At 50.0% G+C, this 25,712-nt stretch overlaps 2 protein-coding genes across 11 annotated transcripts in view; one reads left to right on the forward strand and one right to left on the reverse strand.

Annotated features, from left to right (window-relative positions):
- Nucleotides 1-17,256, forward strand: part of PKIG (cAMP-dependent protein kinase inhibitor gamma) — an 87,687-nt gene extending 70,431 nt beyond the window's left edge. For all 3 annotated transcript variants that reach the window (XM_054466491.2, XM_054466492.2, XM_054466493.1), the window contains exons 3-4: nucleotides 12,719-12,892; nucleotides 16,503-17,256. In XM_054466491.2, coding sequence (XP_054322466.1) covers nucleotides 12,742-12,892; nucleotides 16,503-16,582 — 231 coding nt within the window. In that variant the 5' untranslated portion in view covers nucleotides 12,719-12,741 and the 3' untranslated portion in view covers nucleotides 16,583-17,256. The remainder of the gene's footprint in view (nucleotides 1-12,718; nucleotides 12,893-16,502) is intronic.
- Nucleotides 17,257-17,740: 484 nt separating this feature from the next.
- ADA (adenosine deaminase) overlaps nucleotides 17,741-25,712 on the reverse strand; it is a 32,314-nt gene continuing 24,342 nt past the window's right edge. The window contains exons 4-12 of one of the 8 annotated variants that reach the window (XM_054466485.2): nucleotides 24,665-24,808; nucleotides 23,778-23,893; nucleotides 22,413-22,540; nucleotides 21,207-21,278; nucleotides 21,029-21,130; nucleotides 20,789-20,853; nucleotides 19,228-19,357; nucleotides 18,511-18,613; nucleotides 17,741-18,059 (exon numbers count right to left, since the gene is read on the reverse strand). In XM_054466485.2, coding sequence (XP_054322460.1) covers nucleotides 18,046-18,059; nucleotides 18,511-18,613; nucleotides 19,228-19,357; nucleotides 20,789-20,853; nucleotides 21,029-21,130; nucleotides 21,207-21,278; nucleotides 22,413-22,540; nucleotides 23,778-23,893; nucleotides 24,665-24,808 — 874 coding nt within the window. In that variant the 3' untranslated portion in view covers nucleotides 17,741-18,045. Of the gene's footprint in view, nucleotides 18,614-19,227; nucleotides 19,358-20,788; nucleotides 20,854-21,028; nucleotides 21,131-21,206; nucleotides 21,279-22,412; nucleotides 22,541-23,777; nucleotides 23,894-24,664; nucleotides 24,809-25,712 lie in introns of all 8 variants that reach the window. The other 7 variants (XM_063659528.1, XM_054466484.2, XM_054466483.2 and 4 more) reach the window with 7 other exon arrangements.

Raw genomic sequence — 25,712 nt, forward strand, 5'->3', positions numbered from 1 at the left:
CTTTGAGGGTTACCAACATAGATTATTTCAGGGAAAGGATAAGAGCCCCTAGGGAGCAAACAGAAGAGACTGGCGTCCTAACACAAAGGTCCCGGCAGTAGCAGGTGCCTGTGCAGAGTGGTTGGAGGGAGGCCCAAAGGGTGTGGTGTCTGGAAGTCCCATGAAGAGAATGGTCCGTGAAGAAATGAGTTGGAAGAGGAGGACAGAAAGGTGTCCCTGGGGATAGGCAGCATAGAAGTCACTCAGGACCTTGTCTGACTCGAGCACCCTGACCTTTCCTTCCTATCACTGCCTGCTTCCAGGCCTGCTTGGGTCTAGGCCTGGCAGATGCAGAGGCCAAGGCCCGGCCTCTCTGCCTCCAAACAAAGCCTCACCCAGGGCCACTCTTTGAATGGCAATGGGCACTGCCCAGGCAGGCGACAGGCTCCTCTCTGGTGACTTTGTGCTGGATGTGCCCCTAAGGCGCTGGGTAGAGCTTTGCAGCCAGCCCCAGGCAGGCCACACATGGATAGAACCAGCAGCCCTCCCTTTTCCCAGGTTCTTGGAATGTTCTCATTTTGGGGCCCTGAGTTTTCTGTTGGCCTCAGTGCCTCTCTTTTCTGGCTTTCCATCACAGAGAGAAGCCGCCACCCTTGAAATTTGATGAATGCCTGTTCAGTAGGCCCTGGCATTTCTGTTTCCACGGCCCTTTCGTCCCTCAGAGAAGCCTTAGAGAGCATTTTGCCCACCCCTGATAAAACTTCTCCCATAAGACCAAGTCCCACTTCTGTGCTTCATGTCTTCTGCAAAAGTCTGTTTGCTTTTTGTATGGTTTCTGCAAATATTGAATTTTTGAAAAAGAAAAAAAAACAGGAAATGACCTTTCTAGTATATTTGGAAAACAATTTGGAGCTTGTAATGGAATCTGCCTGAGCAATGAGGACTAATAGCTGCAGACTTGGAACAGACCATGTAGCTCTTGGCAGAGCCTGGGGCCTCTTCAGTTTACAAAGCTGGGGGGAGTATTAGAAACCCACGGGAGAAGTGGCTTCCTGTGGGGAAATGCCCAGAGCAGGCACCTGCAGGCACCGTAACCTCTGACCCCAGGGCCCCAAAAGGTCTGGGGACAGAGTATAAGGGCTTTACCCTTTGTCCTGGGCATCCAAGGTCAATCACATGTCTGGCAATCATCCAGATCCCACAAGACACCAGAACCTCCTGAGGATAAGGAAAAGAAAGAGCTTCATTCTTTAGCACCCTATAGGGCTCAGGCTGAGCTAGGAGATTCTAGGTTGTTTTTAGACTCAAATTGCCTGTTGGCTCTCTGGGTCACTCTCTATCCAACTTTTCTGTAGATTTCAGCAAAAACCACCTCCTCAGAGAGGCCTTTCCTGATCATACAGCCATTAACTGAATGATCCACATGCAGAGAACCCTCTCCTCTTCTCCCATAGCACATACCATAATCTGTGATGATAGATTCATTTACTTGTTCAGTGTCTTTTTCTCTTTACACATTGTAAATATCTTTTTTAGTTTCCAGTATATACCCTGTGCCTGGCACAGTGCCTGGCATATAGAAGTTGCTCAGTACATTGAATGAATAAATGAAATATCAAGACTGGAAGACTTGGAGGCCAGGTGCGGTGGTTCATGCCTGTAATCCCAGCACTTTGGGAGGCCGAGGCAGGTGGATCACTTGAGGTCAGGAGTTCAAGATTAACCTGGCCAACATGGTGAAACCCCATCTCTATTAAAAATACAAAAAAAAAAAAATTAGCCGGGTATGTTGGTTCATGCCTGTAATCCTAGCTACTTGGGAGGCTGAGGCAGGAAAAGCACTTGAACCAGGGAGGCGGAGGTTGCAGTGAGCGGAGATCATGCCACTGCACTCCAACCTGGGCGACAGAGTAAGACTCCATCTCAAAAAAAAAAAAGACTGGAAGACTTGGAGATCATATTTCAAACTTCATTATTTAGATGGTGGGAAAGGAAGCTGAGAGAGAGAAGGGGACTCATCAAGGGTCACCCTGTTGGACGGGTGTTGAACCAGATCTTCAGCCACTGTTATGATGCAGGGCCGCACATTCTTTGCTCTTCTTTCCCTGTAATCTAGAACATCTTCTATTATTCACTTGTTCATCAACTATTCATTGAGCTTCAAGTATGTGCAGGGACTTCTGGACGTAACAGTAAACACACCAGCCAGGGTCACCACTTCTGGGGAATTTATATTCTTACCACACAACACCATAAAGCACCAAAGAAGGAAGTTTTAATCTTCTGTAGCACCATTAAACTGAGTAAAAACAAAGGAGCTGAATGAAATGTCCAGAGGCAGGTTTTACTAACTCAGCCCCCAAATGAACCATCCTAATCATTTATTAATTGCATTCCACTTACATTCCCCATCACTTACTACACTTTTTGCATCATCATCTAATTGAACCTTCATAACAGCCCCCGGAACTGCAGGGTATGACTGTTAGCCCCGCTTTGCTGAGGTGAGGGGAGTTGTGCACTGCCTCACAGCTGGTAAACAACAAAGCTGGGCTGGATGAGCACCTAGATGCCTTCTACCCTGCCACCCATTCCCCTCAGAGATTTGTAATGTCATCAGGGACTCCCAAGGGGGCACTGTGATGTGGGGAAAAGAGCTCTGGACTGGGAGTTAGGACCGCTAGATCAAGAACCCTGGGCAAGTCCCTTGCCCTTTCTGAGCCTCCGTTTCTGCAGCTGTTGATGAGAGGCTTGTCTAGATGAGCTCTGGGATGTCTTTCAGTTAGATTCTACAACAACTTTTCATTAATTGAACAGGTATTTGCCCTGTGATGGTCCTGAATGAATCAAAGCTGTCTCCCTGCTGGAGATAGGTCATGGGCTGTTGGAAGTAAAGGCTCAGAACTCAGGAGAGAAAAAACTGTAGACCCATGTGTTAGGGCATATTAGTAATCATATATTGAGAACATCCTTCCATGTCAATATACGTAAATGGATCGGCCTGATTCTTTTTAATCATTGAAGGTTTCTGAACTGAGCATGAGGATGAGCCAGCTGATGCTGGGGAATGTCCCTCTTGAAGTAGAGGACAGAGGGCTTGAGGATGAATTGGGGTTGGGGGGGTGAGGAATAAGTGAGAAGACTGGGGGCAGAAAAGCCAGTTGGGGAAGGTTGTAATAGACTGGATAGAGATGATGAAGTGTAACTGAGGCCATGATTACTGCGTGGAGAAAATGGGAGGATGGACCTGAAGAGAGAAAATAATTGAACCTGGGTAATTGAGCTTTAAAGTGCAGGATGCCTTCTTAAAGAGAGGAAGAAGTCAGGCATGAGTTACGGGTAATAGGTTTTTGACTTGCATAATTGATTGTGGAGGTGGCTCCTGACTAAGACAATGAATGAGAGAGAGTCCTGGAGGAGGGAGAGCATAATTTTGTTGATATCCTCCGGGAGGATTCATCTAGATGTCTGCAGCTCAGCAATGAGGGGATCAACATTGAAATGAAGGGAAGATGATGTCATGAGAGAGAATGAGACGGGTAGAACAATTAGAGAAACATTAGAAGAGAGTAAAGGATGGAATTAAGGAGGTATACAAGTAGTCAAGGTGTTGGACTAGGAGAATGTAAAAGAGCATTCTAAGAAGTTGAAGGCAGTTGCTTTACTGCCTGAGCCTCAGTTTCCTCATTTCTAAAATGAGGATTAGAATCGTGCCTACTCATTGTGTTTAGGGTTACATGAGAGAATGTGTGGAAGGCACTTACCTTGCATATCAGAAGTAGAACTCATGCAATAATTCATCATTCATTCTGTAAGTAAGAGTCAAGCACCAGCATATGCCAGGCGCTGGGCCAGCCCTTTGGAGTACACAGAGGAGCAAGAGGGAAGTCTGAGTGCCTGACCTTGTGGGAGAGGAATTGTGAAAGAAAGAAGACTCAATATCATAAAAATGTGATTTCTATCTACATTCAGGTACCAGATATTACTTATATATATTTAATGCAGTCCTGATAAATACAAGATAAATTGAGGGAAAAGTTAAATGACTATTAAGTTCATAAGAAAACATAGACCAACAAAAACAGCCAGAAAAAAAAATCTAAAGTCAAAAAAGATTTGAGCTATGAGAAGGAAACCATCCTACAACATGATACTAGTACATGAGTAGACAGATCAGCTGGAGAGATTAAAAGATTCAGAAACAGGCCAGGTGCGGTGGCTCACGCCTGTAATCCCAGCACTTTGGGAGGCCGAGACGGGCGGATCACAAGGTCAGGAGATCGAGACCATCCTGGCTGACACGGTGAAACCCCGTCTCTACTAAACAAAATACAAAAAATTAGCCAGGCTTGGTAGCAGGCGCCTGTAGTCCCAGCTACTCAGGAGGCTGAGGCAGGAGAATGGCGTGAACCCAGGAGGTGGAGCTTGCAGTGAGTCCAGATCGCACCACTGCACTCCAGCCTGGGTGACAGAGCGAGACTCCGTCTCAAAAAAAAAAAAAAAAAAAGATTCCGGAACAGACCCCAGTACACAGTTTTGTACGTAACAATGATAGCTTTTTACATCAATGAGGAAATGATGGATTACTCCACAAATGATTTGAGATAGGTAGAAAAAATTAAGGTGGCTCTCTAACTCATACCTTATTACAGATAAATTCTAGATCAATCAAAGATTTAAATATGAAAAGGGAAGCCATAAAAGTACTAGAGGCCAGGCGTGGTGGCTCACACCTGTAATCCCAGCAGTTTGGGAGGCTCAGGCAGGAGTATCACTTGAGCCCAGGAGTTCAAAACCAGCCTGGACAACATAGTGAGACCTCATCTCTTAAAAAAAAAAGAATTAGCTGGGCACATTAGCATGCACCTGTAGTCCCAGCTACTCAGGAAGCTAAGCTAGGAGGATCTGTTGAGCCCAGGTGTTCAAGGTTGCTGTGAGCTAGGCTGGCACCACTGCACTCCAGCCTGGGTGACTCCAGACCCTGTCTCAAAAAACAAAGTACCAGAAATAAACAAAGGGATTTCTTTACTAATCTTAGAGTGGGGAAGACATTTCTAATTATGTTACAAAGCCCAGAAACCATAAAATAAAATAAAGATCAATTTCACTAATGAATATAAAAAATGTGTATGTGGGGAGAAGTGCCGAAAATAAAGTCAAAGTACAAATGACAAAAAATATTAGTAACTCCTAATTAGACAAAAGACTAATTGCCTTAATATATTAAGAACTCCTACAAATCAATAAGAAAAAGACCTAAAATCCATTAGAAGTGGGCAAAAGGATTTGAAGAAACAGTAAACAGAAAAGGAGATGCATGTGGGAAGATGCTCAGGTTCACTCCTAGGAGCAGTAGGAACTAAAACAATCAGGCACTGGTTTTAAAACCACCTTTTAGATTAGGAACAAAACAGCATTAAGACGACTGTGGTGAAGGAAAGTGCTCATCTGATGTACCTACTGGGAATTGCTATGGTTTGAATGTGTTCCCTCCAAAATACCAATGATAGTATTAAGAGGTAGGGCCTTTAAGAGGTGATTAGGTCATGAGGGCTCCTTCCTTGTGAATGGGATTAGGCACCTTTTATAAAAGGGCTTGAGGCCAGACACGGTGGCTCACGCTTGTAATCCCAGCACTTTGGGAGGCTGAGGCGGCTGGATCACCCGAGGTCAGGAGTTCAAGACCAGCCTGGCCAACATGGTGAAACCTCATCTCTCCTAAAAATATAAAAATTAGCTGGGCGTGGTGGTGCACACCTGTAAGCCCAGCTACTTGGGAGGCTGAGGCAGGAGAATCACTTGAATCCGGGAGGAGGAGGTTGCAGTGAGCCGAGACCATGCCACTGCATTCCAGCATGGGTGACAGAATGAGACTCCATCAAATAAATAAATAAATAAATGGGCTTGAGGGAGTGAGTTTGCCCCTTTTTGCCTTTCTGCCATTTGTTCTGTGAGAACACAGTGTTCAAGGTGCCCTCTTGGAAGCAGAGAGCAGGCCTCACCACAGGCTGGCGCCTTGATCTTGGACTTCCCAGCCTCCAGAACTGTGTGAAATAAATTTCTGTTCTTTAGAAATTACTGAGACTCAGATATTTTGTTGTAGCAGCACAAAACGGACTGAGAGACAGGAACTAACTTCTGTGGGGAGAATTTGGCAGTACCTATTATAATAAAAAAGTCACAGATCCTTTGAGGTGGCAGTTCCACTTTTATGGAAACAATCCTCAGGTCCATCAATAGGGAAGTAATTAAATCAATCTACAACAGTGAGACAACAGAGTACCATGCAGACAATAAAAGGAACAATTTAGTTATTACTTTGGGTTTGTTTTCAGTGTGTTGATGTAATCAGTGCTGCAGTGGCTTCAGAGTGATCTACAGTTGTTTCCAAGGTGTGTGTGTGTGTGTGTGTGTGTGTGTGTATATATATATATTTTTTTTAAATAGAGTCTCACTTTGTCACCCAGGCTGGAGTGCAGTGGCGCAATCGCGGCTCACTGCAGCCTTTGCCTCTCAGGTTCAAGCAATTCTCCTGCCTCAGCCTCCTGAGTAGCTGGGACTATAGGCGCGCACCACCACACCCAGCTAATTTTTGTATTTTTAGTAGAGATGGGGTTTCACCATGTTGGCCAGGCTGGTCTTGAACTCCTGACCTCAAGTGATCCACCTGCCTCGGCCTCCCAAAGCCAAGACACATTTTTAAATGAAAAAAGGGCAAGATGGAAAATAAAATTTTTTATTTTAATTTTTTTTTTATTTTTTTGAGACGGAGTCTCGCTCTGTCACCCAGGCTGGAGTGCAGTGGCACGATCTCGGCTCATTGCAAGCTCTGCCTCCTGGGTTCACGCCATTCTCCTGCCTCAGCCTCCCAAGCATCTGGGACTACAGGCACCCGCTACCACGCCCAGCTAATTTTTTGCATTTTTAGTAGAGACGGGGTTTCGCCATGTTGGCCAGGATGGTCTTGATATCTTGACCTCGTGATCCACCCGCCTCGGCCTCCCAAAGTGCTGGGATTATAGGCGTGAGCCACCGCGCCCGGCCAAAATTTTGTTTTAAATAAAGGAAAAAGGAAGGGAAGGAGAAAAAGGGGGAACATGTATATTGCATAAATTTTGTCTGGAAGGACACCAAAACGTGTTTGCCTTGGGGAGGGTGTCTGGATCGGTTGGGAAGGAGACTAAGCTCTTATCTCTGTCCTTTTGGACCTTTTGAGTTTTCGACCACATGCACACATAATCTAAAATTAAGTAATTTTAAGATGAAGTGAATGTGTTCACTATAAAAAGGAAATATAACAGATTTTAAAATCACTTATAAAAATATTAATGTATGTAATTATATCACTGATATTCTTTTTCATTTAACTATATGTGAACATTTTGCCATGTCTTTAAAAAATATTCACAAACATCATTTTAATGCCTGAATGGTATTTCATTTAGATATAAATTAGTTAAGTATATATTAATAATTCTCCATTGTCCGTTTAGGACATTTGACACATCCATTTAGAAACTCATTTTGGTGTCTTTAGTTTCCTGCTATTATAAATAATACTGTGGGCCAGGCGCAGTGGCTCAGGCCTGTAATCCCAACACTTTGGAAGTCTGAGGCAGGAGGATAACTTGAGCCCAGGAGTTTGAGACCACGAGTTTGAGACCACCTTGGTTAACATAATGAGATTCCCATCCCTGAAAAAAAATGAGCCAGACATGGAATAGTCCCAGCTACTCAGGAGGCTGAGGCAACAGGATTGCTTGAGCCCAGGAAGTTGAGGCTACAGCGAGCCATGATTGCACCACTGCACTCCAGCCTGTGACACAGTGAGACCCCGTCTCAAAAAAAAAAAAAAATAATACTATGATGAACATCTTTGTACATTTTATCTTCATGTAGATCTTGGATTATTTTCTTAGATTATTATAAACTGATTTAGTAGCTCAAACATAGGGAAAAAGTTGAGGTTTCTGGATACACACTGTCAAGTCACTGCCCAAGGAGGTCTTGGAAGTTTACACTCTCATTAACAGGGTTTGAGAATGACCATTTTCTGACATGATTTCCAACTCTGAGGATTCTTTATTTCCCCATTTGCTGTTGACTTTAAAGATGAGAGGGTGAGCGACAAATATAAATATGGGAGAAAAATGAAATGATGTGTTTTTGCTTTGGATTGGAGAGCTCCCCAGAGCCGTCTTTGGAGTTGCTGTTCCCTGAGGGGATATGGTAGCCAGAGCATGTTGGCCCAGTTGATGTTTTCTAGGATTGGTCTTTGAGTGTGGGATTTGCTGTCTCCGCGTCCTGAGGGCCAGTGGCCTGCACTGGGCAGCTTGTAACATCAGATGGCATTGTGAGATCAAAGCCCCAGGAGACGTTCCAGCATGAAGCTGGCCTTTGAGATGGAGCCTGTAATTCCATCCCATGGTGTCAGGTCCTAGGACAAGAACACCTGCACAGCACTCCACGGTGCACGGAGGCCCTTCTCAACAGTCCCAAGAAGGAACTGCTGCTCTTCCCCACAGAGGAGGGGTGGGCAGCAGGGGAGAAGAGGGATAGATACAAACTCCCTCTCCTTCAGAGGCCCGAGAGTGAAATCCAGCGAGTGTGCATGGAGCGCCTGCTCTTTACCAGGCGCTGGATGAGAATCAGGGAATGCTGCAGCCAGAGCCTGTTGGCTCAGCTGCCAGGATTAGGTTTCAGCTGGACATGGGGAAAATCCAGACCAAATTCTTGTTCCCGTGGAGCTGACATTCTAACTGACGAAGAGCCCAGGACTCGGAGGCTCTGGGAGCCAGTGTGGCCTGCTCGGGGTTTGTCCTTTTCCAGAGCAGCGGGTTTCAGGTGGGGCTGAGGCCCTTCAGAGCCGTGGCTGTAAACTGGCCTCACTCACCTCAGAGGGCAGCTGCAGCCACTGAGTGTGTGATGTGTATGAAAACACAGGCACCTGGGCCATCGTACCTTTCCTTATTGTAGGAATTGTCAGCATCATTATTATCCTCTGTTATTACTGTTATTATCGTAAGCCATTTCCCTGTCCTGAAGCATTGAGCGGTTTCCCCAGAGGGAGAGGGCAGGAGTGAACCTCCGTGACCTGTAGAAGGAGCCACCTCTGGAACTTCCGGGAATTCTTTTAGCCAAGGAGGAACCAGAGCGTGACTAGGGCCGCGCTCAAGGCTGCTAGGAAGATAGGCAGGGTGCGCCATCTGCTGCAGCCGGGGGGAATTGCCGTGGACAGTGTCTTGGCCCTCCTCTATTTTACACAGGGGAAACGAAGGCCCCAAGAAAGGCAGGGTCTTGCCCAGGGTTAGGTGGCAGAGCTTGGGTTTAAGGTCACGTGTCTCATTCTTTGCTCTTTCTACCATAGGACACCTCCCTGTCTCACCTGTCTGATCTTTGAGGGCCCCTAATTCATTCTTTAGGTGTTTCTTCTGAGCTAGGTGTTGTGGGGATGTGGGCCTAGCCCTCCATACTGATCCTCTTTCTCTCTCTCTCTCTCTCTCTCTCTCTCACACACACACACACACACACACACACACACACACCTGCAGCACTTACTGGCTCACCCCCACCCTGGGTGCCTTCTGGGCACTTCTGCCAATGTCAGCTACCTTCTAAAAGCATTGCACAATAATTTGGGTTTATAAAAACTTCAACCATTGAAAAAATATAGACTTAAAAAACGAAAGTTCCCCTTAATCACAAAAGAACCACAGTTGACAGGGTTGATAGATGTTTTTTCAGATTTTTTTTTCATATGTCTGCTATCTTTCCCCACAGGAACTGGGTTTTATTTTAGGTGTTGTTTTGCAACCTCTGTTTTTCAGTTGCCAGTTTATCTCAGACATTGTCCTATGTCAGTACAGGCCCATCTGGCACATTTCTTTATTATTTTTTTTTTTACTGACATGTCATTGTATATATTCGTGGGGTACAACTTGATGTTTTGATACATATATGTTGTATAATAATCAGATCAGGGCAGTTGGCATATCCATCATCTCATGCATTTATTTCTTTGTGATGAGAATATTCAAAAGCTTCTCTAGTTATTTTGTAATATAGAATGCCCCCCCCCCCTTTTTTTTTTTGGGACGGAGTCTCGCTCTGTCTTGCCCAGGGTGGAGTGCAGTGGCGTGATCTCAGCTCATGGCAATCTCCGCCTCATGGGTTCAAGCGATTCTTCTGTCTCAGCCTCCAGAGTAACTGGGACTACAGGCATGTGGCACCACACCCGACTAATTTTGTATTTTTAGTAGAGGCGACGTTTCACCACGTTGGCCAGCCTGTCACCACGTTGGCGACGTTTCACCACGTTGGCCAGTTCTGACCTCAGGTGAACTACCTGCCTCGGCCTCCCAAAGTGCTGGGATTATAGGCATGAGCTACCGCACCCGGCCTAGAATGCCTTATTGTTAACCACCACCGTACTGTACAATAGAACAGGAACTTACTGCTCCTATCTAATTGTAACTATGTACCCGTTGACAAGCTTTCCATCCTTTCCTCTCCTCTCCCCTTCCCAGTCTCTGGTAACCACTGTTCTATTCTCTCCTTCTATATCAACTTTTTTTTTTTTTTGGACAGAGTTTTGCTCTGTCACCTAGGCTAGTGTGCAGTGTCGTGATCTCGGCTCACTGCAAGCTCTGCCTCCTGGGTTCACGCCATTTTCCTGCCTCAGCCTCCCGAGTAGCTGGGACTACAGGTGCCATAAATGAGAGATACTGCGAAGGGTTAATCTCCTTCGCAGATTAACCTTTTGTTAATATAGTAGCAGTACTTCTTGTTGCCAAGAGTACGTAAATGGACAATCTTATGTGCTACTGGTGGGAATATAAATAAAAACAGTACTGACTTTATAAGTCTTTCTGCCAATTTTTTGTCATCATGAATACCACTGTGCCATTTGGGAAGGCAACTGGGAAATGTGTCAAAAATCTAAAAATTATTTCACCCTTCCCTTTAGCCCAGCAGTTCTACTTCTAGGGATATACTCTCAGGAAATAATTAGGCATGGGCACAGAGACTTTCATAAAGGCCCAGTGCTGTGTGTGGCGGTAGAAAACTGGAAAGTACCTCTGTGTTCATTTCTGGAGGCCTCATCCTAGAGTAAATCATGGCCCATCCAAGTATGCTGGCACAAAATTCATGTGGAGGGAGCCTTAGTGACATGTTCTAAAGCATCCCAAGGAGTAGGCTACAAAACACAACATAAAGTATGGTCCCAAATCATTTCTAAGTGTATGTGGCTCTTCTTTATATATGTGGCGCTCTTCTCTCCTCTCTCTAGACTGTGTTACCAAGCACTAGGGCTGTTAACTGCTATCTCTGTAGTAAGAACTACTAATTTCTTTTTTCTTTCTCTTTTTTTTTTTTTTTTTTTTTTTTTGAGATGGAGTCTTGCTTTGTCACCCAGGCTGGAATGCAGTGGCACAATCTCGGCTCACTGCAAGCTCCGCCTCCTGGGTTCATGCCATTCTCCTGCCTCAGCCTCCTGAGTAGCTGGAACTACAGGCGCCCGCCACCACGCCCGGCTAATTTTTTTGTATTTTTAGTAGAGATGGGGTTTCACTGTGTTAGCCAGGATGGTCTTGATCTAGAACTACTAATTTCATATCTTTCCTCCGCACTCCACCTCTCTTCTGAGCTCCAGCCTCCTAGTTCTATGTACCTAGCCTACCTCTCCCCTTGGAGGGCTCACAGGCATCTCAAAGTTACCAAATAGGCCAAATGGGACTTTATGCCCCCAAATATTCATCCTTTGTTCTTCCACATGTCAGCAAACCACACTTCTGTCCACCTACTTATTCACACCAGAAACCTAAATTACCTGTCAGTCCAACACTACTTCTTGTTGGTTTGATTTCCAAGTTACATCTAGAATCCTTCCCACTGCCCTCCTCCTCCACTCACCATCTTGGCACCTGAACTTTGCAGGAGCCTCCTAACTTGCCCCTTCCCGGCACTGCTGTGCCCAGCTGCCAGAGTCATCTTTGAAAATGCACAGCTGCTCCTTCATGACCTGGCCTAAAGCCCCTAAGGAACCAAGTTCCCGATGTGGTCTGGCTCCTGCCTACCTCAGCAGTGTCCTTGGTGTCATTGTCCCTCTTCTGCCATGCTCCCGCTTGCTGGCTCTTTCTGTCCTTCCAAGCCCTCATGCCTCCCTCCCTCAGAGCCTTCACACGTGCTGTTCCCCTCTGTGTAATGCTCTTCCCCTCACTCTTCATCTGCATGACACCTCATCATCCTTGGTTCTCAGCTAAAATGTCACTTTGTGACCTCCAGCCTTGATCAGGTCCCAGTGATCACTCCAGCACCCTGCATTCTTCCTTGAAGCCCTGAGCACCAAGGCCATGACTTAGGTATGAGGTGACTTTATGCCACCTGCAGTAGATGGTAAGCTCTGTGAGGCCAGGGACCATGGCCAATTTGTTCATGGTGGTATCTGCACCAGTGCCTGGCGCATGGTATTAATAAATGTGTGTACATGTTTGTCAATAATTTTACTTAAAGAAAAGTCTGAGCCCATGTTCTTTCAAATGTTGATGGTGGTTGTCTGGGTGTGGAATTATGAGTGACTTGTTTTGTTCTTTGTACTTTTCTGTGCTTTTTGCTTTGTTTTCAATAAGAGGCAATAACTGTCATTTTGACAGAAGCCACTATGCTGGGGAACTGGAGCTGTCTTCTCTGCAGAACGCATCTGGACTTACCTCTGCCCCCTTGCCTCCTGTCCCCACAGGCCTGAGGAGCGATGCGACAGGCATGATGGAGGTCGAGTCCTCCTACTCGGACTTCATCTCCTGTGACCGGACAGGCCGTCGGAATGCAGTCCCTGACATCCAGGGAGACTCGGAGGCTGTGAGCGTGAGGAAGCTGGCTGGAGACATGGGGGAGCTGGCACTCGAGGGGGCAGGTTAGAGCCAGCAGGTCCTTGGCACTACTGCATGCCAGAGGCCCTCTGCTGGGCCCTGGGCTGGCCTCCAAGTCCTAGACTGCCCATACTTTCTTAGAGAAGAAACCACATTTAAGTCAGGCCTGCCCCGTGGTCAGTGGCAGAGTCCAGCAATCTCTAGGTTGGAAGATGTTTGAGTCTCAGGCCCCAAGGACTCTTCTGGCCGGGCATCCGGGACTCTTCCTTTCCCCCTGCCCCCTAGCCCACCCATAAGTCCTGTCAGTTCTCCTCCAAGATACATCCCAGGTCCCTCCACTTCTCGCTATCCCCACAGCTATACCTGGCTCTGGCCACTCACAGCTCTCACCTGGCTGACTATAGCGTCCGGCTTCCCTGGGCTCCCTACACCCATCTCCGCCCTTCCTGTTCAGCTCTATGCAGCAGCCGGCAGACCTCATTTAAACCATTCTGTCCATCGTGCTTCTGCCAAAAAAAAAATCCCCCAGTGGCTTCACTGAGTGAAGCTAAGCTTGTCACATTGCCCTGGGGCAGTCCTGCTGTAGGCCGGGCCCTGCCCAAGTCTCAGCCGATGCCACTCCTCTCCCTGACACCCTCCAGCTATATCTACCTTTGGTCTGTTTCTCAGTCAAGCCTCTCCAAGGGGCCTTCTCTGACTGCTAGATCAGCCTTCCCCAACTACATGGCCCTCATCACTCTCTGACAAGGTCTCATGAGTCTAAATGTGAGCGCCAGGAGGGCACAGGCCTTGCATTCTGTTTGGCACACAGCAGGTGCTTGGTAACCACAGACCAAATGACAAAAGGAAACAGCATCCACCCACCCAAGTACTGGCTGGAACACCCCCGCCGCCTCCATTCCCTCAGAGAACCCCTTGGCTGAAGTCCACAGTCAGCCTGGGAATTTCCTTGGGAAGCTTCCCTGACCCCTGCATGGCTGAGGCCTTTCCCTCCTGCTCTCACAGCACCAGAGGCCGTGTGTGCTTCTCACAGCACAGCCTTCAGGCTGCATCTGTCTCCCCGTGGGCTGTCCATGGAGGGCCACAGCCCTGCCCTTCCCTGGGTAGCCCTCGTCTTCTTGCCCCTCACTGGCCAGAAGTGAATTAAAAGTACAGAACAGAGAAGACTTTGCAGGTGCATGGACCCAGCCCTCTCATGTTACAGATGGACAAACTGAGGCCCAGAGAAGTTGGAGGACTTGCTCTGGGCCACCCAGGGAGTTAATATAGAATCTGGCCGGCTTGAGAGAGAGCCCCCGGCACCCTGTCAACGGAACCCCACCCCGCAAGCCTTCCCTGTCCCATGATCTATTCATCCTCGTCTGTCACGTGGCCCAGGCAGAACCTCCACAGGCTCACCCTGCTCGCCTCTCCAGCCTCAACTCTCATCCTCTCACCAGCCATAGTAAAGTACTTTGATCACTCAGAAGGCCCTGTGGGCCTTCACACGCTGCACCTCTGTTTGCTTCTCCCCTCCCTCCCCTTGCCTCGCTGGGTTCTCTTCATTCTTAGAGACCCAGGCATCTGCTCAGCTGAGAAGCCTTCCCTGACTGCAGTGCCCCTCCCAGACCGGGGAGGCACCTCTTCTCCCTGCTGCCTCCATGAGCCCACTGAGCATAATGGCCCTGCTCTAGACTGATCTTCTCCAGCACAGGCTCTGTGTCTTGTGCCTTCGGTGCCTGGTGGTGTTTGGCACATGACGGAGGTACCAAGTCAATGGCTGTTCATTGACCGACTGAATGACCAGCATGTCCAGCTGCCACACTGGGCACGCTGCCCTGGGCTCTCTCTCAAGGCTTCTGTGTCCTCACCCTCAGCTCTGGTGAGCTCTGTTCTGTCTCTCTCTCCCTCAGCAGTTGTAGCTGCTGGCCCATGTGCCCAGGCCCTCCTAACAGCTGTTTTCACTGACTCAGATTCCCTAAAGTGTGCGTCCTCTGGCTACATGACATTCACCTGCCAGGGTGACTGACATTTAAAAAGGGTGCCTGAGGAAAGAACAGTGCTCACTGAAGGCAATGAAACACTCATGGTGGCGTCCAGGCAAGAGTGACTGGCCAGGGAGCCTTCCGGGAAGCGCGCAGGGAGCAGTTCCGTTTCACAGGCGGGGCTGCGGGTCACGCCCACTCCAGCGACTCCCCAGGGCAGGGGGAGTACAGAGTTCCAGGCGCCACCCCGCTGGGAATAAGAGCAGGCTTTCCAGGCAGCAGGCTCGGGATAGGGTCCGGAGCTGCCACCCACTTCCTAGCTTGCCGCAGGGGCACAGTGAGGCAGTGCTGATGTCAGGCCTCTATAAACCTTCAGGAATGCTGCTTACTGGAAGAGGTTCAATTTGGTAGAAGGGGTACTAGCCTTGGTGGCAGGCAGAGGTATCCACCCTTGATCCAGGCAAATCAGCTCAGCTCGCTGGGCCTCAGTTTTCTCGTGCATGTCATGACCTAGTTGCACCCCCATGTTAACTGTGTGCATTGCACGAGAAAGCGCCATCCATCTGCAGACCCTGGAGCTTGCTGTAGGGTGGTGATTCTCCTGGTTCTGTGAAGGGCTTAGCCTGAAGGATAAAAAGGTGTGGTCTGGTTGGGCTGGATTTGAACTCAGGCCCTCGGTGAGCTTGTAGGGCACCTAGTGACATTGCACAGTGTCACTGGGGTTTAAGAATGTACCACCTGTTGAGCTCTGCCCACATGCCAGGCCCCACGTGGTGCACCTTATGAAAAGACACCTGTTTATCATGCAGCCTGAGGAGGAAGGCATGGAGACTGGGGCCTGGGCGTGAGTTTGGCACTCCCCTCACCCTGCACTGCTGGTGCAGTGGGTGGCAGGAGCTGCCTGTCCCACCTTGCACAGGGGGGCTCAAGGGAAGCTGAAAGTGAGGAGACTTGGCTTGTATCCTGACTCCCCGTGTGAGGTGCTCCATCTCTATGAGCCTGCTGCTGCCCCTCACCCTGCCAAGATGTCTGACAGGATGGATTTGAGAAGGAGGTACAACACACACCCCATGATGCACGGTTGGCCCCCACAGGCCCTGATGCAGGCCACACCCTGGCGCTCCCTGAGCTGGCCTGGTTTGGTGCTCTTTACTCTCTTAGAAGAACATTGGCCGGGCACGGTGGCTCACACCTATAATCCCAGCACTTTGGGAGGCCGAGGCAGGCAGATCACCTGAGGTCAGGAGTTTGAGACCAGCCTGGCCAACATGGTGAAACCCTGTCTCTACTAAAAATACAAAAATTAAAAAAAAAAAAAAAAAAAAAAAAAAAAGAACAGCTGCCATTTGCTGAGCACCTGTGACACACTGGGGACTTAACATCTGGCCTCTCCCTCTGGGGAACCTGCACAAACAAAGCAACCTTCAAGAGCCCTTCACTTGATGCTTTAAGCACCCATCCATAATGACCCTTAATTGACTCTTAATTATACTAACACTATGTGCATTTCCATGTAAAAAGATGTTACAGACCAGGCTAAAGTCCATTGGCCACCACCACCTCAATCCAGCTCGTCTTGCTCCCCAGGGCATATCCACTGCTATCAGTTTGGCTGGGCCCTTTCACACCTCCTTCTGTGCTTTACTTTGTGTATATATGCCCAAGAAAAACCTCTTTCTCTCCTCTCCAGAAGGACAGGTGGAGGGAAGCGCCCCAGACAAGGAAGCTGGCAACCAGCCCCAGAGCAGCGATGGGACCACCTCGTCTTGAATCTGACCTTGTCCAAGAAGGCTGGACGAGAGACCTTCTGTCCCCTCCCAGAGGGGGAACCCTGGCACCGGCCCAGCAGCCTCTTCTCTGAGCCCCATGTCCCAGATAAACCAGGCCAGACTGAGAAGGCTCCCCAGAGGCCTCTGTGGCCTCCAGTCCGGGAAAGCCCTCTGCCCACAGCCACAGGCTCCACATTCCCACCACCTTCTCACCGTGCCCAGATACACTTTCGAGACACTGTAACCACAAGATGTTATTTATTGAGCTGGCGCCGGGACTTGGGCGGGGCCTGCCCTACAGTGAGCAGCCCACACAGGAACGCTCCTCTTGCGAGCGGCCCGGGCAGGGACCCTGTCCCAAAACCAACACCTCCTCTCCAGCCCAATCTTCTGGGTCCAGACCAGCTTGTCCCTTTTTTAGAAAACACTTTTAAACTTTTTAAAAATTTTAAACCTTTTTTCAGCAGATATGGAGAGAGCTGACAATCAATTCACATTTTTTTAAGCCATTTTAGCTAAACTCTCATTGTGCATCTCTGAGGTTCCCTCATGGAGCTCCACAGATCCATTTTTAGGGAAGGGATTTTGGCTCAAAACGATTTGACCACCTCTGCCCTGTCCACCAGGATAAGTGACACCTAGGACCCAGGAAATAAATGCCGATGATTTGTGTGACTGGTTTAAGATTATTTCTCCTTAACCTTGCAAAAACAGGGGTTGGGCCTTATTTTCCCCAAGTCCACAATTAGCCGGACTTGCCCCAGGCTTCCAGAACATACGATTCTGAGAAGATGCTGGCGTTCTGTAGAGGCCAGCACCCTCCAAGGCCAGTGTCTGATGAGCCCTCTTCCATCTCATCCGCTCTCACCCCAGCTGCCAGCTTCAGGAACCCAAAAGGAAGGTTTACTCCTTAAAACCTAGAGTTAGGAGGGGCTGAGAGTTCAGGGAATGTTTGAGCAACAACCGGAGAAGCCTTATTTCTTCTGGAAGGAGGACAGCCTCCAGACCCCTCTTGGCCCACAGCATTGGGATCTCTGGCCTGGCATTCACAGCCACCCCTAGGCTCAGGCCCTGCTGCTGAGGAGGCTGACCCGGCTCCCTCCATGCTCGTCCTGCCCACGTCGGCCCGCCCAAGACCACCAAATTACATGCCACCTGCTGCATGCCACCAGCCATGGGCTTCTTTATTGAGCACCAGATTTTCAGTACAAGTTGCCACAGAAGGAGGGTTTCAGATTCAACCATGCCCATGTTCAAGAGCGCTGGTCCCTGGCCAGGGCACATAATCGGAGAAGTGATGCGGCCATGCCGAGGTATACGTGTGTGCAGAAATGGACACACAGGGTTCAGGAGCATCAGTAACTGACCATTGAGATCATGGTCTTCTAAATGTAAAAATGTTGCTCAGCCCCACAGAGTTGTTGGGGTGACTCCACAGGGCGAAGGCTTGGAGGGGTGGCATCTTCAGAGGTTCTGCCCTGCTCGTTGGTTCAGAGAAGCAGAAAGATCAGGCAACTTGTAGTACCCAGGATGTTGTAAAAATCATAGAACACCAGAACCAGAAAGGAACTCCTTCCTATGATGGCAAGAAGATGCCTTGCCAAGACCACATAGGAAGAAAGGAGCAGAACAGACCTGGGCCCTACTCCCTGCCCTTGGCTTTGGGCAGCCATGGAGATGTCCCAAACTGCCCAGACCTTTGGGACTGGGCTTCAGAAAGTCTCCCCTTAGAACAGCCTCTCAAGAAGTTATATAGAAAACAAACCAATCTAATGAGACGCTGCTCCCAGCCAGGGCCCAGGAACCAGGGAGTCATCACACATTCTCGGTGCTGCCCAAGAATGGAAGGGCATCTTGCTAGAAGTCCCACAGAAAGCCACACTGGGGCCAAGACAGGGCAACTGCCCAGAAGCCCAGACAGGAACCTACCTGCAGAGGCTGAAGGTGGCATCCCATAGGCTTTATAGAGCAGGTCGAGAAGCTCCCTCTTCTCATCTTCTGGGAGGAAACTAGATTTGGCTGCATTGATGTTCTGGAAAGGCCAGAATGGCAGACAACATGGAACCAGAGAACAAAGAAGGCAGCTCTTAGCAATGTAGTGATAGTCCGTCCTCTTCACTGAACGTGGGCAGATATGCTTAGAGGGGGAAGGATTTGTCCACTGTCACACGGCAGCAAGTGCCAGAGTAGACCATGAGGTCGTGTTCTTAATGTGTCATTACATAATAAAGGGCTGTGAGAAGGAAGTTGGAGAAATCTTTGAGAGACAGGGTGGCATGTAGGGGGCCAGAGACACCCCGCAGACACCTGCAGGAATGGACTCATTCAGCCTGGGATTTAAGAACAACCTGAAGAGAGTGTGCAAGACTTCACAGCTGCTGCACACACCTTTCTGGGGAGAGGGTTGACAGCTTTCACTGGATTCTTTAAAGGCACTCAACCCAAGCAAAGGATCAAAAACCTGGTCCTAGGTCAGGACGTCAACACAAAGATGTCTTCTCTGTGGAAAGTGTCTAGGTTGGGCTTGTCTTGGACTGTTGAGGCAAACTCACTCCCTCTCTCCAAAGGTTCCAGGCCCCGGACTGGACCTGTAGATACCATACTCCAAAACCCGAGTCAAGGCCAGTATGGCTCACACCCACTCACCAGCCTTTTAAACTCCTCTTCAGTAAAGCCCATGTCCCGTTTGGTCATCTGGTAATCAGTGTCCAGGGTGGACTTGAAGATGAGCGGGTCATCTGTGTTGACCGAGTAGTTAGCCTGGTCATTTTTGAGCCTGCAGAAGGGGGAGGAGGAGAGAACAAGCCTCCTTTTACTCTTACATAAATAGTCAGAACACATTGACGTTCACCTGCCTTTGATCCTCACAGCAGCCTCAAACAGATCTGAAAGATCTGATCCTTGTGCAGACGGGGAGATAAATTCAGAACTGAGGTGACTTGTTCAAGTCTATGTAACCAGAAACTCCAGACTCCAACCCATCCTGAAGACCAGAGCTGGGCAAAGGCAGCAGAGGGGCCAGACGTGGGAACCATGCAGAATGGCAGCCGGTGGGGGCGTGGGGGTGGGAGCCAGGAAAGCAACATCCCCCTCCAGCTGCCACCCTCTCTAGCCTTCCCCTCTGCACCCTACCCTGCTTGTTCCTCAGTCCCACTGGGAGCTGGCTATTCCAACATACCATGGAAGCTGTTCTTAGCATGATCCCTGACCACCATCTTGTATCTAATGGATCTTTCCTAGCTCTGACCATAATTGACTTGCATAGCAGAATTTCACACTGTTGACTGTTTCTGGAAATCTTTTCCCTGGATTTCTGTGACACCACACTTTTGACTTTCCTCCTACTTGTCTCTTTTGCTAGTCCCTTAAATACCATTGTCCTTCTGGGTTCTATCCTAGGCCCTCTTGCTCCACCACCTCTTGGGGCCACTGCTTCTCCTTCAGCCACCATATCTGTGCAGATGACTCCTGTATCTTTTTCCAGCCCATGGTATACCCACATGCCTCCAAGAACCTCCACAGGTGCCACGTGTCCCTAAGGCAAGCCCCAAGACCCCCCTGTTATCAGAACATCAGAGCCCAAGCCCCTCCCCTTCTCATATGCCTGGCAGATGGATAAGTGCTGGCCTGACCATGGTCACCCTGAGTTCTTGCTGTCCTTGTCTTGGAGAAGGCGGCTTTTTCCTAAGGCCTGATATTGCTCCTACGGCTTGGCGACAGGATGGAAGGAGGGCCTTGACCCTGGTTAGACTCCAGGATGGGAGCCAGGCAGGGTGGAACAGACCCTCTGGTGGAAAGCCTCAAGATGGCGCTCAGGGGAATGCCCAGGGGTCCCAAGGGCCAGCTGCCAGAAAGAACATGCTGGCCGGAGGGACTCCTGCTTCCTATGTGATGCCCAGGAGGCAGAGTTGGGAGAATTGGAAGTGTGGAAGCTTCCCTCAGAGTAGCGGAGCGTTCTGCTCCAGCTGATGAGCTGTAGGGCCCCAGCTCTGCTGGTCAGCAGCTGGGTAATCCCAGTCAAGCCACAGCACATCTGGGCCTCGGATTCCTCATTTGTAAGATGAGGACGGCAATGCCTGCTTCCCAGGGTGTCGAAGAGATTTCATATGTAAGAGACCCGGCATGGGCTGATGCCAATCCCTACGGTTTCTTCCCTCTTTGGCCTTCCTGGAACAAAACTGAACAGGCCCAGGGGAACAGAGCTCACCGAACGACTGCATGCTCCGTGTCCGGCTTCCAGGCACCAGTGAGGTAGCTGGACCAGGGGCAGATCTGGAAGAGCAGGTGTGTGGCTGGCAGGGATGGCCCCAGGCCATGCTGATCCCTCCCCCATGTCTGGGCCTGGGGCCACCCCTCGAGTTCCTGGGACCCGCCCTGCTTTCTGCCTCTCTATACAGGAAGTGGGGACAGCTGGGGATGGTTCCTCCCCACTCCCTGTCCTGCTTACCTCGAAGTGCATGTTTTCCTGCCGCAGCCTGTCATAAAGGGCCTGGTCTTCCAGGGTGTGGTAGCCGTGTCCCAGCCGCTCTGTCTTGAGTATGTCCACAGCCTGTAGAGAAGCAGAATGGAGCCAAGTGTGGGAGGAGACAGTGAGGAGGAACCCCATGGCCAGCCCAGACCCTCACCTCTTTTACTACTTCGGCTGAGCCCACCTCCCCGGCGTGGACAGTACGGTGAATGCCGCTCTTCACAGCCTCCTGGAAGGGGGAGAGCCAGGTCATGGGCGCCCTATGGGGAGGGCCCCAGCAGGCCCTGCCTTGACCACGCTGTGGAGATTGAACCATCCCAGTCATGCTGCCTGCTTCAACAGCATGGGGAAACCTGGTCTTTTACCCCCCAAGTCCTTATATCTAAGTGGTGGCTGTCACTCATTAGCCAGTTACCATGTGTCAGGTAGTATATGAAGTGACTTGTATGTTATCTAATATTCACAACTATTATCCCACCCATTTTACGATGAGGGACTGAAGCTCAGGAGACTCAAGTAATGTGACCAAGGTCAGACAGGAAGTGTGGAACCAAGCTCTGAGCCCAGGCAGTGGGACTCCAGAGCCCTGACTTCCCCATCATGCTGCACCCTCCACAGGAGGCCCATTCGTCATCAGGCTGGAAGCGACTTTTGAGATGTCGGCTCCAACTCAGTCATCCCAACATAAGAAACAGAGGCCCAGAGAAGATACAGTGTTGCCCAGGTTCACACAGCAAATCACAGCCAGAAGCAGGCTCAACACAGGACTTCCAACACCAAGTGGAGGCTTTTCTTTCTCTCTCCCTTCCTTCCTTCTTTCCTTCCTTCCTCCCTTCCTCCCTTCCTCTTTTTCCTTCCTTCGTTCCTTCCTTTCTTTCTCTTTCTTTTCTCTTTCTTCTTTCTTTCTTTTTTTTTTTTTTTTTTTGAGACAGGGTCTACCTCTGTCACCCAGGCTGGAGTGCAGTGGCATTATCACAGCTCACTGCAGCTTTGACTTCCTGGACTCAAGCAATTCTCCCACCTCAGTCTCCCAAGTAGCTGGGACTACAGGCATGCACCACCATGCCTGACTACTTTTTTTGTATTTACAGAGATGGGTCTTACTATGCTGCCCTGGCTGGTCTCAAACTCCTGGGCGCAAGCAATCCTCCTGCCTCGCCTCCCAAAGTGCTGGGATTACAGGCATGAACCACCACGCCTCGCCCAGGGGGATTCCAGTTCCAAGCCCTAAGACCCAACAAAGACATACTTCAGAACTCAGGAGACACCATGCTCCCTGGTTCTTGTGATTTCTGCCAACTATGGGTGGGAGACAAGCTCACCCAGGGCCGCCAGCCTCTCCATTCCTTCTCACAGGACCCACCTGGTAGGCCTGGACATGTCCAGGCAAGAGGCTGCTTCCTGGGATGGTCTCATCTCCAGCCAGGTCAATGGCCACCACAGTCTGCTGCTGGTACTTCTTACACAGCTCCACCACCTCGGGGGACCAGTCTGCGGGCGAGATGCCCACCCAGGCTCTGTCACCAGCACCATGGAGAGACCTCCCAGCCTACCTGCCTGCTGTCCCACCCAAAGCCCCCATGGGAGGCCAGCACAAAACAGGGCTCAGTGTCTTCAAATCCTAACTGCCATGTCCTAACCACATGGCCTGCGGAAAACTGCTCTGCTTACGGCCTCAGTTTCCGCCCTTTTCAGAAAGAACCCTGCCAGCTATTGCACAGGGTCGTGGCCAGGCTTTGCCAAGGCCATGTGTGTAAAGCACCAAGGACAGAGCCTGAGCTCAGTAAATGACACGGACCCTTCTCTCGCCTGGTGTTTCCAACAACACTCATGGTAGGCTTACTCCCATGTGCAGATGAGGAAATGGAGGACCGTTTAACACGTCATCTAAAATAGAACTCACACTAGTATTGTGAAGTATCTTGCTAATGTATTAGGTACTCTTAACCAATAAAGTTATTATGAAGTGTTTAAGAAAGAATGAATGAACACAGGCTTTGGAACTAGATGTCCCTGGATACAGATCCGGGGTTTGTGCCTTGCAAGAGGCTGCACCTCACTCCACCTCAGTTTCCATCTGTCAAATGGGAATAAGCAACAGTAGTTCTGCTTTGCAGGCTGCTGCGAGGATTAGAGGAAATGCGTGCAGGTAGCTCTTTGGTTCTTACTAATCCTGAGGGTAGAGGAATGAAGTAAGTATGATCATCTCCTTGTGACAGTGCACAACTGAGGTGTCTTGGTGCATAACCAGAGAGGCGGTGTGACCTGCCCAATGTCACACAGTGAGGCTGTGCACCATGAGGCACAAACTCTAGAGATCTGATCTGCGTCAGTGACAAGGGAGACCCCTCAGAAATCCTGGAAATCAGACCTATTCAGGCCCAGACAGGATGGGGCCTGGTCCACTGCGTCTCGAGAGAGGACCATGGGCTGATCAGAATCTAGCCTAGATTTTTTTTCAATAGTTAAGTTCCTATTTGGTGTTGAGCTTCCTGCAGGGTGGCTATAAAGGCATGGCGTCCCTGGGGAGAACGTCTCCAGGAAGTTCTGAGCCTGCCTAGGAGGTCTCCACTTGTTTCAGGAAGCCCCAAGTTCCTGCCAGTGGGCTCAAGGGGACCCCATGGGGCTATGGGGCACAGGGGAGAACAGGTACAGCCCCACTGCTAGGCCAGGAGGTCAGGGCCAGGGTGAGATGGGCGGCCCTGGGCAGGGCGGTGATCCTACTCACTGGGCTGGTGGCGCATGCAGCACAGGATGGACCGGGCCTTGACCCCGAAGTCTCGCTCCCCCTCCTGCAGGCCCTGGCCCACTAGGGCCACCACCTCGTCTGGGGTGAGGTCCCCTCTGTGTGAGGAGAGGAGTAGGGATGGGCCTGAGGCAAAAGGAAGGCCTAAAGGGCAGCTCTGGGACTGGGACAGAGGAGGAAGAGGAGGCTTTGGGGAGGACCCTCCTCCCCCACTGACCCCCTGCCTCAGAGGAAAGACTGGCAGAGATGCCCCCAGGCCCTAGCATGTCCCTTCTGGCTCTTAAAGCAGCTGGTGCTCCTAGATCTTAGTGGGAGGTGTGGGGTGTCAACACGGCCCTCCCCACCCCCAGATGGACAGCATTGCTAAGCTTGGGCCTGCCATGATGTTCCCATTCTATATGTATCAAAATCATGGCTCAGAAAATGGGGCAGGGTGGTTTTGTGATACCACTTAGAGATCCATGGGGGCCCAGGCAGGGGGCTAGAAATGGGCCAGACTCGCTTCAGTTATGAAGTTAGAGCAGGACCTTTAGGGCCTTTAGAGATCTGATCAGCATCAGTGACAAGGGAGACCCCTCAGAAATCCTGGGTGGCTAAGCAGGTTAACATTCCTGGACAGCAGGTCTGTGGCCAGAGCAAGACACAGCCAAACATTTGTGCCCAAGGTAAGAACATAACGGCAAAGTGAGGATGGGAACCATGTCTCTTGTGACAGAGTTAAACCCATCTTTCTGAGGCCATGGACCAGATTGGGGGCAAGAACAAGGTCTTGCTTGGGTCAGGGATTCCCAGCAGTTCGCCCTTCCAGTATCAGAGCTGAGCCTCCCAGCCACACCCTCAGCATGGCCCCTTCCAGGCCCATCACTCACTCAGCCTGGTTCCAGGGGATTGGCTCCACTTTGGAGTTGGCCAGCAGGTGCGGACTGTACCGCACCTCCACGTACACCACGCCCTCTTTGGCCTTCATCTCTACAAACTCATAGGCAATCCTTTTGATAGCCTCCCGGCAGCCCCTGGGAAGTGAAGAAAGGGGTTGGGAACAACCTTCCCCAAGTCCCTTGGGAGCTCCAGGAGCAAATGACATCCCCAACCCTTGACAGATTAAACCCACTTCATCCCCCAGACCCAAGCTCTGGGCATCCACTGGATAAGATCCCAGACACTGGGCAAGTCCTATCAGCTCTACTTTGGAACTGCATGCCAGTTCTCACCCCTTCATCCTGGCCTGAATCACGCCATCTCTAACTGGCCTCCTTGTCTCCATGCTTGCCCCTGTCATCCTGTTCTCCACCCAGCAGTTAGAGCAATCTTTTAAGAAGGTAAATCAAAGCATATCACTTCTCCCCTCGGAACCCCAATAGCTTCCTGCCACGGAGAGTGACATCACAACTCCCAGGTCCCGCCCACAAGGCCTGCATCCTCCAGGCCTTGCCAGCCTCCCCAACATCTTCCTTCTCCCTCATTCCCTGAGGCCACCGGAGAAGACACAGGCCTGCTCTTCCCCATACTGTCCTACACTGCGTCTCTCCCGCTCCCCTGGGTTAGAGCCAGCTCAAGCTTCACCTCCTCAGAAAGGCCTTCCCTGACCGCCTTATCTTTTTTTTTTTTTTTTTTGAGACAGAATCTTGCTCTGTCGCCCAGGCTGGAGTGCAGTGGCGCCATCTCAGCTCACTGCAGCCTCTGCCTCCTGGGTTCAAGTGATTCTTCTGCCTCAGCCTCCCGAGTAGCTGGGATTACAGGCGCGTGCCACCACGCCCAGCTAATTTTTTGTATTTTTAGTAGAGACAGCGTTTCACTGTGTTAGCCAGGATGGTCTCGATCTCCTGACCTCATGATCTGCCCACCTCAGCCTCTCTGCCCACCTCAGCCTCTCTGCCCGCCTCAGCCTCCCAAAGTCCTGGGGTTACAGGCCTGAGC

This window comes from Pongo pygmaeus, chromosome 21 (genome assembly GCF_028885625.2).
Source record: "Pongo pygmaeus isolate AG05252 chromosome 21, NHGRI_mPonPyg2-v2.0_pri, whole genome shotgun sequence".
Classification (NCBI taxonomy): domain Eukaryota; kingdom Metazoa; phylum Chordata; class Mammalia; order Primates; family Hominidae; genus Pongo; species Pongo pygmaeus.